Source organism: Vespula pensylvanica, chromosome 7 (assembly GCF_014466175.1).
Source record: "Vespula pensylvanica isolate Volc-1 chromosome 7, ASM1446617v1, whole genome shotgun sequence".
Classification (NCBI taxonomy): Eukaryota; Metazoa; Arthropoda; class Insecta; order Hymenoptera; family Vespidae; genus Vespula; species Vespula pensylvanica.
The window spans coordinates 5,007,780-5,021,672 of NC_057691.1; the positions used below are offsets into that span (position 1 = coordinate 5,007,780).

The 13,893-nt window shown below is 41.6% G+C and overlaps 1 protein-coding gene across 6 annotated transcripts in view; it reads left to right on the forward strand.

Annotated features, from left to right (window-relative positions):
• The window catches only part of LOC122630506 (calmodulin-binding transcription activator 2), a 44,297-nt gene that overhangs the window by 29,174 nt on the left and 1,230 nt on the right, over nt 1-13,893 (forward strand). For 3 of the 6 annotated variants that reach the window (XM_043815055.1, XM_043815056.1, XM_043815060.1), the window contains 11 exons: nt 222-313; nt 7,668-7,856; nt 8,008-8,406; nt 8,486-9,289; nt 9,377-9,712; nt 9,779-10,026; nt 10,113-10,312; nt 10,539-10,646; nt 11,610-11,770; nt 11,995-12,467; nt 13,149-13,304. In XM_043815055.1, the coding sequence (XP_043670990.1) occupies nt 222-313; nt 7,668-7,856; nt 8,008-8,406; nt 8,486-9,289; nt 9,377-9,712; nt 9,779-10,026; nt 10,113-10,312; nt 10,539-10,646; nt 11,610-11,770; nt 11,995-12,467; nt 13,149-13,304 (3,166 nt within the window). Of the gene's footprint in view, nt 1-221; nt 314-7,667; nt 7,857-8,007; nt 8,407-8,485; nt 9,290-9,376; nt 9,713-9,778; nt 10,027-10,112; nt 10,313-10,538; nt 10,647-11,609; nt 11,771-11,994; nt 12,468-13,148; nt 13,305-13,467; nt 13,493-13,893 lie in introns of all 6 variants that reach the window. The other 3 variants (XM_043815057.1, XM_043815058.1, XM_043815059.1) reach the window with 3 other exon arrangements.

Here is a 13,893-nt window from a genome sequence, read left to right on the forward strand (position 1 = left end):
GAAAAGATCTCTTTCGTTTTCTTTTCTCTGTTTTTCTTCTTCTTTTTTTTTTCTTTTTATTTTTTAAAACGAAAAAGTCGTCCGCATCGGAGATGATCATGATTTATTTTGACAAAATACGTCTCATACGATTTTTCAAATTTGATAGTTGATTTTTATCGATCATGTACACAAGTCGTGCCACTCGTACGGGAAATTAATTTTTAAATATTCTTGTCCAGATGGGGATCCCATAAAGCTCCCGGAGAATTTAGAGACTTTGCCGCGGGCCGAGCATTTTCCCACGCAAAGACACCGATGGAATACCAACGAGGTGAGTACTTATATGATTTATGATGTTCCACGACAAGGAAGTATACGAACGACGAGTACCAGTAGATTAGATTCCACTTTGATAACGTAGTCCGCACGATGTTACGAAGAGGTTAATCATTAGAATCTCGTATCTGGTCGAATCGTTAATCCATGGAATACTCAGTCCAGGTCTATTTTTTTCTCTTCCTCTATCTTTTTTTTTTCTTTTTTCTTTTCTTTTTTTTCTTTCCATCAACGAAGAGAGGAAAAACGAAACGAAACGAAACGAAACCAAACGAAAGAGGAGAAATGGAGAAGAGGATTCGAGGTATGGAATTATCGGAATTCCGATGGACCTTTCAAGGAATGGCCTCTTTATATTTCTTCTTTTTTTTCTTCTTTCTACTTTCGATCGACACTGTTCCTCTTTTAGTACGATAGCATAGAAAATCTACATAGTTCATTCTAGATATATAGTATTTCGGTAAGTAGACCGACCGGCTCGCTAGCAAATACCATCGTCTAGTTTAGCGAAGCTTCGTTGGTTCGGTTCTAGCGACGTTCCCTAGTTAGAACGATGTGTTGGTAGGTGAAGTTGATAGTACCGCTTTGCCGGTGCCGATGTTGTCGGTGTCGAGCGTTGATAGTGGTTGCCAGTGGTCAGAGAGAGAAAGAGAGAAAGGGAGAGAGGGATAACTACTGTCCGTATCGGTGTGTGCAAGGGTGCACATACCCAGACGACGACGTAAAGCTTCGTGCACACGTAGAGAGAGAGAGAGAGAGAGAGAGAGAGAGAGAGAGAGAGAGGTATACCGATGTAGTCCACTGCTACTCTGACCCCGGTCGGCCTCCGATCAATAGCAGGAGGCAGAGCGAGAGCTCAGCCTGGCAGTCGAGCCGAGCTTTTCAGTGTTCAGCTCCTCTCTGACGAACCGAATTGCGACTATCGCTCCTTGTAAACTCGATGCGAGTCAACCTACATGGCGGTTGTTGCTCGCCCTTGGAACAACTCTCTCTCTTTCTCTCTCTCTTTTTTTCTCTCTCTTTCTATCCCTATCTCTATCTCTATCTTTCTTTTTCGCACTCTCGCACTCTTTCTCTCTCCCTCTCTCTCCCCCCCCTCTCTCTCTTCTACTCAAAAAAGGTACTAGAAATTAAAGTGCCCGGAAAGAGGAGACTCGTCGACGATCACCCTCGATGAGTTTCAGGTGTCTGACGAGCATCTGCCTATCTCTACTTACACACACTGTCCGCTTTCCTTCCTTCTTCTTCTTTCTCTTCCTCCTCCTCCTTCTTCCTCCTTCTTCTCCTCTCTTCTACTTCTATTCTGCTATCCTCCACCTTCTCACTTCAACCACTCCCGGCCTTTGAGTCTTTGGGTAAACGTAGCCTCTTGTGCCATCTTAAAACGGAAAATTTTCTCTCTTTTCTTTTTTTTTCTTTCTTTCTTTCTTTTTTTATCTTCCCTTTTTTCCCTTGCTTTTCTCTATCTTCTTTCTTTTTTTCATCTCTCTCTCTTTCTTTCTCTCTTTCTTCCTTTTTTATCTTCTTACGGCGAAACGCAAAGAAATATATATATATATATGTATACACACCTACCTGCAACCTGGTGTAATGTTGTTAATGAGGTCGAACCGAAATCCCGGCCACCGTGCCACCGTGCTTTCATGCACGTTCAACAGACCTTTTTTTCTAGTTTTTAAAACTCAATGGAGTTTTCTCTTTTCTCTTGTATTTTTTTCTTTCTTACTTTTTTCTTCTTGCCCTCTTTGCCTCGCTCCTACCAACCCCATTTCATCCAGCCCTCTCAAACGGTAAAAAAATAATACTCGGTCGAACTGATTCCTCATCGATTATTCTTAATTATTATTCGAGAATCTTATCGATTTAGGTCATCTTATTATTATTATTATTATTATTATTATTATTATTATTATTATTGTTATTGTTATTGTTATTGTTATTATTATTATTCGTCTGCATCTCAGCCGGAGTAAGACCTTTTTTTTCCCCAATTAAATCGTATCTTTGGATCTGGGTTAAACTCTCGAACGTCTTTAATTTATATCGCTTCAGAAATACTCAAATGCAATTTACATTTACAGAGATATAGACATGCATATGCATAAATGTGTGTGTGTGTGTGTGTGTGTGTGTGTGTAAAGAGAAATACTTATGTATTACACAAGTCGAAAAATTCGAGGAGTCTTTTGATAAAATAGCCTAAGAATTCTTTCTTGTGTTAAAGTGTCGTAAATGGACGAGGATCTTCTCTGAAGTCTGTACATCTTTTTCCGCTTCTTCTACTTAAAAAGTAGCGAGTAAAAGAGAGAAGAAAAAGATAGAAATAGATAGATAGAAAAAGAGAGCAAGAGAGAGAGAGAGAGAGAGAGAGAGAGAGAAAGATAGGCGGCAATTTTTCTCTTAAAAATTTCTCGTTCTTATTCCCGTCCTTGATACACTTGGGTTCGCACAAAACAGCAGGTGATATCCTCCTAAAAGACTTCTGACGTGCTTCTTCGGTTTTTATTACCGTCGCCTGATAAAATCCCATTTGTACTAAAATAGAACGGCATTGGATGCATACACGAAGGATGATTATAGTAATAAGTTTTAGCACATACCTACGGCTACGAAACACGTCGTTCGTTTTGTACTTTCGTTCCGTCCACGACAGACTTCTTCTACCTGGGATTATTAACTATCAGTCTGCAGTGCCGAAAACGTGTTTCTCGCACCATGTGAGAATTATTTTATGCAAATACCAGCACTTCAAACGGTCCTGCTATTGTGTTTTAGAACGATTTATTAATAGATCTCACGATCTTCATCGTTAACTTTCCAACTCGAATCGTTGGGAAATGAAAGGACAACGAATAATAATAAGAAAATAGATAAAGGATAGAGAGAGAGAAAGAGAGAGAGAGAGAGAGAGAGAGAGAGAGAGAGAGAGAGAGAATGCAGAAACCGTCTGCATTACCGATGATCCAAATTAATTATGCCACTCTTGAATTTCAGTTCCGCAGAGATAATAGGTACCGTCGTAGTGTAACTTAGAGGGCGAGAGCGAGAGAGAAAGAAAGAGTGAGAGAATGAGAGAATGAGAGAAAACGAGAGAGAACGAGCTTTACTCGAAACCCCACCGTTTGTATTTGGATTCGTTTTTGAGGCAATGTTTGACTTTGCATATTGATTTCCGCTCGAAACCGACGGCGAAATGTAGCCATTCGAATGTTTGCAATTTCGTACGGTACACAACGCGAATGTCGGCTGCAATTAACATCGTTTTGTTCCTTCGCGCGTTCACGTACGTACGTAGAGTACATATATATCTACATACGTTTATCTAGCTAGGTATCTATCCACGTAGAAATTTCATCGAATATTCAGAGGGAGGGTCGAGAAGAGAAGAGGAAGGGGAAGGGAAGGAGGGGTGAAAGAGACCAAGGGATGTACGTTTCTGGGAGCTTATATTTCTCTAAGCCTCCCTCTTCGATTATAAATTCGTTCTCGTTCATATTGGTTGTGGAAGGAACAGGAAGAATTGTCGCTCGCGTAGCGTGTCTGTCTCTAAAGGAGGACGTTTTAGTATTTCGTCGTTTGATTTTCGTAGGCGAGAGACGATGTCTCTTCTAGCTCCTTTATACATACGTACTTACGTACGTATATATACGTAGATGCATGCATACATGCATATATATATATATATAAAATATATATATATATATACATATACGTACGTAAGTACTTACGTAGGTACGTACGTAGTCCGTCCGATCCGGGGACGGTGATAAATTGCGTAGCAAGGTTAATTAGTGAAGGACATTCTTATCGAGACGTTCGGGAGGCACATAAATAGAAGAGATTTATCGGTACTTCCTACCTGTAGCCGTCGTCTTTGGCGACTTTCATGGTGGCACTGGGACGTCGACAGGATGGTAATGAAATATCGATATTGGACGATGTCGGAGAAATTGCGTGGGCGTTCTCCATTCACTGTTATTCAGTGCTCTACAAAGGGGCCAGGAAATTGGCAAATTTTCTCGGACGACCGAGGAAATCCTTTTTATTTTTCTGTTTCTCTTTCTCTTTTTTTATTCCCTTTTCATTTTTCTTTTTATTTTTCCTTTTTCTTTTTCTTTCTTTTTTTTTTTTCATTTTCTTGCTTTTCTTCCTCGAACGATCGAATTCAAATGCATCGAAGGGCAATTTCCTAGAAGACAGATAGATTTTTCTTATCAGAAAAGAAAAAAAGAAAAGATAGAAATATTCTCGCATCTTTTCTACTTTTTATCTTTTCTTTCCTAAAAAGGAAGAGTAAGAGGGAGAGAGCAAGAGAATGGTGGAGTAGGGAAAAAAGATAATTGAAATTTAGGACTTCTTAATTACACGCGATATCGATATCGATTCTTCTATAATTAAAGTCGATTAGACTTTCCATTGCCAATTTTCGTGACTTTCATGACTGCCGGTATTAAAAGACAGTAGATTCCAACGTCGTTCTTAGACTTTCTTATCGTCCGTTTAATTATACCTACTTACTACTACTCTTTTTCGTCGTTCATTTAAGTTTCACCCATCGTCTGCCGTTCGGAAGTTTATAATCCTTATTACTACTACTACGACCACTGTCACTACTACTACTGTTATTACTATTACTACGAATATTACTAATATTGATAATATTACTACTATTATACAATTACTATTACTATATCGTTTGAATCGTCATACGTAACCGGTTAAATTCTTCCTGGCGAATTACGAATGTCGGTCTTAAAAATATCATCCTTATCGCGTGATCGTATTTTATATTCATTCTATTATATAATGAAACAAATCTTTCTAAAGGAACACGTATGTGGATATATCGCTTCGTACTGAAACGAAAAAATAATATAAAATTCTTTGGTTTTGTTAACTCGATATTTCATCTGTATTTACGAATCGAATCGCGTGTATACACTCATCCATAGGATACCGAAAACTTTTTCAGCTGTTTTAGCTAAACTGCAACATAAAAGTTCGCTTTAGTTTTTAACGATTTCAAAGACTAATTTCAACTTTATTTCTGTTCGAAGCGCTATTGCTATGCGTACTTGCAGGCTGTCAGAGTTATTTTACGGCGTAACTACTGATACACCGTTTAATATCGTATGCCAGTATATATGATTACGAAGTGAGTTTGAACAGGCCTCTTGCTACTGTCCGTTAGCATATGTGCCCGATATAACTGCTTACTGTCTGATTCGTTATATCCAATCGCTACTGTTCGACTTACAAGCGGTATCGTGACATTATCGCCTGACTGCAGACAGCTTCGTTACTACTGTCAGTCAGTACGTATATCTATCTCCTAGCTGACGCTGAGTTATCAGTCGGTATTAATGAAATTTCTTGTAAGTGAATATATCAACTTTGCTTTCTCCTACGTCGATCATATATTAGATATACAAAAGTTGTCTTCGGCGTACAAAGTTCCTTTCGTCGATTCAATAAAACTCTTTACTCGGGAAATTTGTTTTCTTCTTTTTTCTTTTCTTTTTTTTTTTATATTTTTCTCTTTTCAACGCGCGCGTTTCCTTATTGAATCGAGCCCTCGCAATCTAGATTCCATCGGACTCGATCACATTTAAGAGAATATTCCTCGAAATATCCAATTTCGAGGTATTCCATTTGATCCTTCGCCGATCTCTCGCTAAAGTAAATCAGACCGTGAAAAACGTGGGACCCTTCCACCATTCGCAATCATGATTGGAATCAGTCGGAGATTTTTGGAAAGCATCTTTGGTGCTGTGCGGGCAAGACGACCTTGTATATATGATATGTGTACGTACGTACTTACGTACGTATATACATACATAAATACATATATACATACATACGTACGTACATATCTACGTATTCTATGTACACTGTCAGTTTCTATATTCCAAAGCAAATTATCTCGCATTGTCTGACCTATTTCACACTTGGCAGGTTGGAAAAGTTGAGTAGCACGTAGAGGAGCAATTTGCTTAGAGAGGTCCGATTTAAAGGAAAGTAGTATTGGTAAAAGGTTCGAAACACGCCCTCCTAGTTAGAGAATCAAAAGGAAAGATAAAAGTATTCGATATTCCAGACCCGTTCACCGATGTCTTTAGGGAACACCTGTGTACAGCATCTTGTAGTACATTATTGTGCTTTATATTTATCGTTAGTAACATTGGGACGAACGTGGCTCATAGAAAATATATTACTATTGTTGAATCGAACAAATATTATATGATTTGTATAAATCGTACTAAGTCATAGTTAGACTTTCAAACTTGATCATAATTCTCGATATAAACGGCACAGGTTCTTCTTTAAAAAGTTTGGAAATCCTTACGTCCTCTTTGCAAATATAATACATGTATACATACATGTGTATATAAAAAAGAATGATATATATATATATATATATATATATATATATATAAATAAAAGAAAAAAAGGAAAAGAAGAAAAGAAATTACATATATGACAGAGAATGATAGATGAAGAGTAACCGTGAATTCTTTAACCGAGAGAGGCAAACGTTACTATGTGCATACTTGTTGACGTGGCGGATTCTATTGTGCGAAAAGTTCCCCGAGGCGTTAGTCGTGAAATGTATGCGAATATTTTCTATGTGACGAATCCCTTCTTAGATTCGTATCACCTTTAGCGAGATAAAGACGAGGATTGGAAGGAAGATCAGCGATATATCAGCGCGATTCGCGAGGGGAAGCCAAATCCTCGAGAAAAGGAAGATGTCAGCGAGGTTGCCAGAGTAGTACATACATATATACTTATATATCTATGTGGATATATATATATTTATATATCCAATATATAATATACGTGTATATATATATATATATATATATATATATATATATGTCTATGGATGCACCAACACCTTGGTACCTTTGAATCCAGTTTATTCTTTTCGTTTTAAGCAGTCCTCGACTCCATCTCCTACGTGTTCCAAGCACCTTCCGATGCGCGGCGTCACGGCGTGAATGAAATGAAGGACTCCGTTGGGGCTACACCCAATCAATACTAGGAAGCCGACTTCCACCTTCCTCAATCACGTTCTCTCTAGCCTGATAAAAATCTAGGAAACGGTGTACTCGAATATTCCACTCGCGTTTCGTGCTCGATAAAAAAGGAAAAGAAAGAAAGAAAAAAAAGGAAGAAAAAAAATGTTATATAACTTTAAAATAATTTTTATCCTTCAGGAGATCTTTTTAATATTGCGATCAATAATATCTCATTTTTTAACGCGCGCGCTTTCACCGCCATAATCGTAGAATTTGAGAATAAATCGAGACGCTTAACGTTTCGTAATGAAATATTTGTATGTTTAGGAAATTGCCGCTATCCTGATAAGCTTTCAGAGACACGCCGAGTGGCAAAGTCGGGAAGTTAAAGTGCGACCTCGAAGTGGCTCGATGTTGCTGTATTCGAGAAAAAAGGTCCGCTATCGGCGGGATGGTTATTGTTGGAAAAAGCGGAAGGATGGTAAAACTACGCGGGAGGATCATATGAAACTTAAGGTCAATGTCCTTTACACTTTTATTTCTTACCTATCGCAAGTGTAGATAGAATTATGATCGTTATTATAAATGACTTTGAACGAGTTTGTTATACACATTCGTATACGCGTGATTTATGAGAGAAATGAAATTTGTGTCCACGAAATCGCAGGTCCAGGGCGTCGAATGCATCTATGGCTGTTACGTGCATTCGGCGATTCTACCAACGTTTCATAGGAGATGTTATTGGCTCCTTCAGAATCCGGACGTCGTCCTCGTCCATTACCTAAACGTTCCATATCCGGACGGTGACGCGAAGTTAGCAGCTCTGCCAACGTGTCTCGCGTTACCACCAGACAAGAAGGAATGGACGCGAGACGAGCTGGCTTCTCAATTAAGGCCCATGTTCCTCGGTGGAGACGATGATCCGAATAATCCTCATCTCACGCAGCACTCCACTCATCCGGTTGATATGATCGTTTCGCAACTGCTGGATAGACAGAGGGCATCCTCTACCTCTTCCAGCAGTAGCGCGCAGCTTGCACCTAGGAGGCTAACACCAGATAATCAGGTAAATAGGAAACAGTCGTAATTATTTTTAGGTTTTCGCGGTGTCTCATCAATAGTTAAGTCGATACTATACCAAATAGGTTTCATCGACGACCGGCGGTCAGCAGCCTTCGACAACAGCTTCGCCGGCACCACGTGTATATTCCAGACATTCCCATTCGACTCAGAGCCAACAGCCGGCTCCTTTAGTTTTAAGTTTGCAACAAATTCAAGGTGGAGGTGGTCTTCTGATACTGAACAGTCAACCATATCATCATCAACAACAACAACAACAACAGCAACAGCAGCAGCAGCAACAACAACAACAGCAACAACAACAGCAACAACAGCAACAGCAACAACAGCAACAGCAGCAGCAGCAACAACAGCAGCAGCAACAACAACAACAACAGCAGAGTCAGCAAGTTGAAATGCAACAAGTGACGGAGCAACAAATCGTTCAGCAAACTAGCGTCGATAGAGAACAACAAACGCAGCAAGAGATCGATGCGCAGGATAGCATGGATCGGTCCACCGTTCAATCCTTACCTATCACCAGTTCGGGTTCCGAGGTCACAGATTTTGCAAAAATGTTAGACTTGAGTCAGGAAGATATTCAGAGGACATTATCCGCAAACATGGTACCGCCCTCGCCGTCACCCTCACCCGCGGACGATAGTATGATAAATCCGATGGACTTTATCGATTCGTCCGACGACGTGCTGATCAATTTGGATGCCTTCGATGTGTTTGGAGATTTACCGGAATTGCACGATTTTGAGGCCGAGGATACGAAACCGGAAATTAGGGGTGGACCTGAAAACGATGTTGGATGTCAGCCTGGGACAACCGTCCAGATCGCAGAATACAGTCCCGAGTGGAGTTATACCGAGGGTGGAGTCAAAGTATGCATATCAAACGTTCGACAAAGTTTTTATGCGTGTCGATTATTTATTTAAAAATATTTTTATTGATTTTTGAAATACTCGTAGGTTTTGGTTGCCGGTCCATGGACAGGTGGCAACGGTTCGCAAAATTATTCGGTACTTTTCGACGCGGAGCCGGTAAAGGCCTGTTTGGTCCAACCTGGTGTATTACGTTGTCGATGTCCAGCCCATGCCCCGGGTATTGCGTCTCTTCAGGTTGCATGCGATGGCTTTGTCGTATCGGACAGTGTTGCCTTCGAATATCGAAGAGCACCTACGACCGAACCGAATCCAGAAAGAGCGTTGTTGGATCGATTGGCGGATGTCGAATCTCGATTACAAGGACCAGGTCCGCCGTCCCCAGCGGCTCACTTGGAAGAACGACTCGTGGCTTATTGCCAGGTACGTTTGGTAAAATTCGTGAGAATTTCAATCGAGAGGCTAACGATGGGACGTTTTATCCTTTAGGACGCTGTCGTTCGCCCGTGGAGAGTCGGTGCCGAAGCTCTTCAATCAGGTGGTCCGACTCTGTTACATTTGGCAGCAGGATTGGGATATTCGAGATTAGCTTGCGCATTGCTACATTGGAGGGCTGAAAATCCGAGTAACGTTTTGGACGCTGAAGTCGATGCCCTGAGACAAGACAGTGCTGGATTGACACCGCTCGCTTGGGCCTGTGCCGCTGGTCACGCTGATACCGCTAAAATACTTTATAGGTTGGCATCGACGATTGACCCGACGAGGTGTCACGGAATGAAAGGAATGGAAGATGAAACGTTCGTTCCGTCGTTTGATTTTGCAGATGGAACGCGATGGCGTTACGCGTGAGGGATCGTCAAAACAGAAGCGCCACCGAGCTCGCCGCGGAGAACGGACACACGGCAATCGCCGAAGAACTGAATCGGCTCGAAGCCAGAAGGCAAGACGAGAGGCTTTTCTTGCGACCTGCCAGTCCTAGCCCTAGGAGGCCCTCTCAAGACAGCGGTCTCGATCTGGCGTTGTGTTAGTCTTGTTTGCTATTATACTGCCCTTCTCCGTGCACACGCGCATCCACACTTAATATCCACACGTAAATTACACATATACACACACACACATACACATACCTCTCTTCCTTTACCCCGCGCCATACCCAACAGTAAATCCTAGAGAGTAAAAGGCCGTAAGTTGTGCGAGTGTATCATTTGAGGCAAACGAGTAGTATTAAGGGGTTTATCGAAAAACACAGGTGGCTCCCCGCTCCTGGACAACATGGAATTGTTGCAAGAGGATGAATCGTCGTTAGGCCTCGGCGATCAGGGAATGGAGAGCGCTCCGACCCCTCAAGAGACCGTAGGTCCGTACCCTCCTGGTTTCCCCTTCTGTTTGTCTGTCTGTCTGTCTGCCTGTATCTATCTATCTGTAATTATCCGTAACTCTGTTTTTTCCGACACACACGCCGATAGATCTATCATCCGAAATGACAGTATTGCGTGGCCTTTGATCCGTAGAATCCTAGCTAATACAGCGCCCCTTACTTTAACACGATCTCTTTCTCTGTCTCTGTATGCGTACAAACGGCGACCAGGCGGTCGAGGCTCACTTATCCTCCAACTCCTCTGAAACTCTTGCAGCTTGAGCAGTATTGGTGTTGCTTGGCCTTCGTAAATGCTGGTGTTGGATGATTGCTGTATAAAAGTCTAACTTTCTTAGCCGCCTACTAACACGTATCGGCCCCTGCCGATCTTTGTCAACGACGATGATTTCATTCGCACGCGACGAGCGTCGGGTCGTACCTCGTGTGAATAGGGTATCGCAAAAAAGAAACTTAAGCAAAAGTATTAAAACAAAAGCATTAACAACAATAATAATAATAATAATAATAATAATAATAATAATAATAATAATAATAATAATAATAATAATAAAAATAACAATAATAATAACAATAATAATAATAATAATAATAAGGACAAAGAGAATCTATCAAAGAAAAGATGACGAAGAGATGGCTAATAGAGAAGTCTCGTAAACTCATCGACTATCTCGAAAAACATCGCTCTAACGAGCGGTCTCTCAAGGAACAGAGGGAGATATCAACACCGGTCCCCTCCTTCAAGATGTCGGTCTGTATTATCGCAGCCGTTTAACCGGTGTAATACGAGTAACGGCGAGTCTTGGTGTTAAACGTTTTATTGACATGAGATGTGGCTCATCGTACGTTAACGGCTTTTAAACTTCGGTGTTGTGATCGGTGTGGTTTCGGCGGTTCGGGATCAGACTTTACAATCTTCGCTAGGGTGGTGATTCCTTTTTATAGGGGAAGAAGACGCGAGGGTGCTGACGTTGGCCGAACAAATTATAGCCGCGCTACCGGAAAGGATCAAGAGAGCGGAAGGTGATTCTCCGTCTTCTTCCTCGTCCCCTCCGCCGCCGCCACCACCGTTGTCGCCGTTAGAAGATGCTTTGATGGAGCAAATGGTGAATTTCACTGCTTTTTTATTTACTTACAATTAGACGTACATAGATACATACATATACATACGTAACTCGCATACCACATACTAGAAAAAAAAAGGAGACACACAGATACGTACCTACGTAGATATCATTTGTAATGTAATGAGACGCGTTACGTAAACGATGTAAAAATGTTAGAACGTGAACTCACGTGAACGCACTTGGCGAATCGAACTTTTTTCCAGCCTCTCGATTCCGGCGAATTGTTCGACTCGTACCGTGAGTGCAGCGGAGGCGCGGCCTCCGTCTCGGACGCCGACGCCGAGGCGAGTCCATCGAGTCCTTCCAGCAGTTGCCTCACACCGGACTCGCCCTCGCCACCCCCGACGACGGCCGACTTTTGCGAATTTTTGCAATTGCAGCTGCAACTAGACGGCGGTAACAATCAGAACGGTGGCGGTCAGTACTATCCAAGCTGTAACGAGCGGAAATATGGCAGTGGAACCGATGGAAATGGGAATACCGATGGGAACGAGGCTGACTTGAGTAGGTTGACCCTGTCCGACCGAGAGCAGAGAGAACTTTATCATGCCGCGAGAATGATCCAGAAGGCCTATCGGAGTTACAAGGGTCGTCAGAGGCAAGAAGAGGCCGAAAGACACGCAGCCGTTCTCATCCAACAGTATTATCGTCGGCACAAGCAGTGCGCTTATTACAGGTAACCAACTAATCACCAATCAACCGACCAACCAACCCACCAACCAACCAATCAACCAACCGACCGACCGACCAACCGACCACAATTATCTTCGCCACCTACCTCCATCACGATTCTTTTTCTCTCTCGACGAATCATCTCCCCGTCGTCTCCCTTTTCATCTCCGAATCTCGCGAGATCACCCGACTAATTTTAACGAGCGATGAGTAATTATCGAGAGATACGTACATGCACGTTCGCCGCACATTAATTTAACGCGATCCAGGTCAACCAGACCGATAACGCTCGAGTTCGAGGTACGTGCCGCACGGGGCAAACTTTTAATTGGCGTCGTAAATAATTCAACAACTTTTGCTAGAGTCTCTCTTTCCCTCCCTTGTCGGCCTTCCGCAATCCCCTTCTTTAACTTCCCTACACTTACCACGAGCCGCGACGGTGCGAATACGAGATTAACTTACCTTTCTTCGAAGTTAATACTAATCTCGTTCGATCGTATGCCAAGTTCTCCGTTCTCTCTCTCTTTTTCTTTTTCTTTTCATTTCTTTTTCTCTTTCACTTCCGCTTCCCTTCAGGATTCCATTGTTCTCGCAAATTTCTTCAAAAAATTTCGTAACACAACGTTACCTTCCTCTCTTCCCTTCACCCTCGTTCTCTTCACTTTATTGTCTCTTACGTTTAAAGGCAAGCTACGAAGGCAGCCCTGGTGATTCAAAGCAATTATCGGAACTATCGCTCACGTCCTGGGTCCGCTTGTTCAAGGCAACAGGCAGTTCATCAGCAAGCGGCCCATCAAGCTGCAAGAAAGATCCAACAATTTATGCGGCAGTCAAAAATCAAGTTAGTAGGCCAGCCCGTTTTCTCTATCCCGTGCATTTCCTGTTGCAACGATGTAGCACGCACATTAGTTACGTAGAGTTCTTGTTAGCACACAAAAAGGCTTACCGTACGAAAGACAACTAAAGTTCTAAAGTCTCCCTCTTCTCTGTGTGTACTAATGCAGCTTGTCGTGGGACGATTCACGACCGGTAAGTAACAAAACAACAAGTAGGGCGATCGTTTCGGCGAACACTGCTCAATTAAAAAAGAAAAAAAAAAAAATCATAAAAAGACAAATAAGAAAATAAAAAATTAAAAAGAAATGAGAAAAAAGATAAAAAAAAAGAATTAAAGAAAAGATTGAAAAAAAATTAAAGAGAAAGAAATTATAATAATAATAATAAAAAGACACGTCGAACGATACCTGCTGAATATCGCTTCAACCACGACGATCAGTATTCCTTGTTACACGACACGAATTTCTTACCGATGTCCGTCGCAATTACTTGCAGTTTTTCATTGTCAGTGTTACATATACATATATACATATAGAAAGTAACGATGCATTCGTGTTACTCGTATTAGCGGTGTTTTACTCAAGTAATCTTTC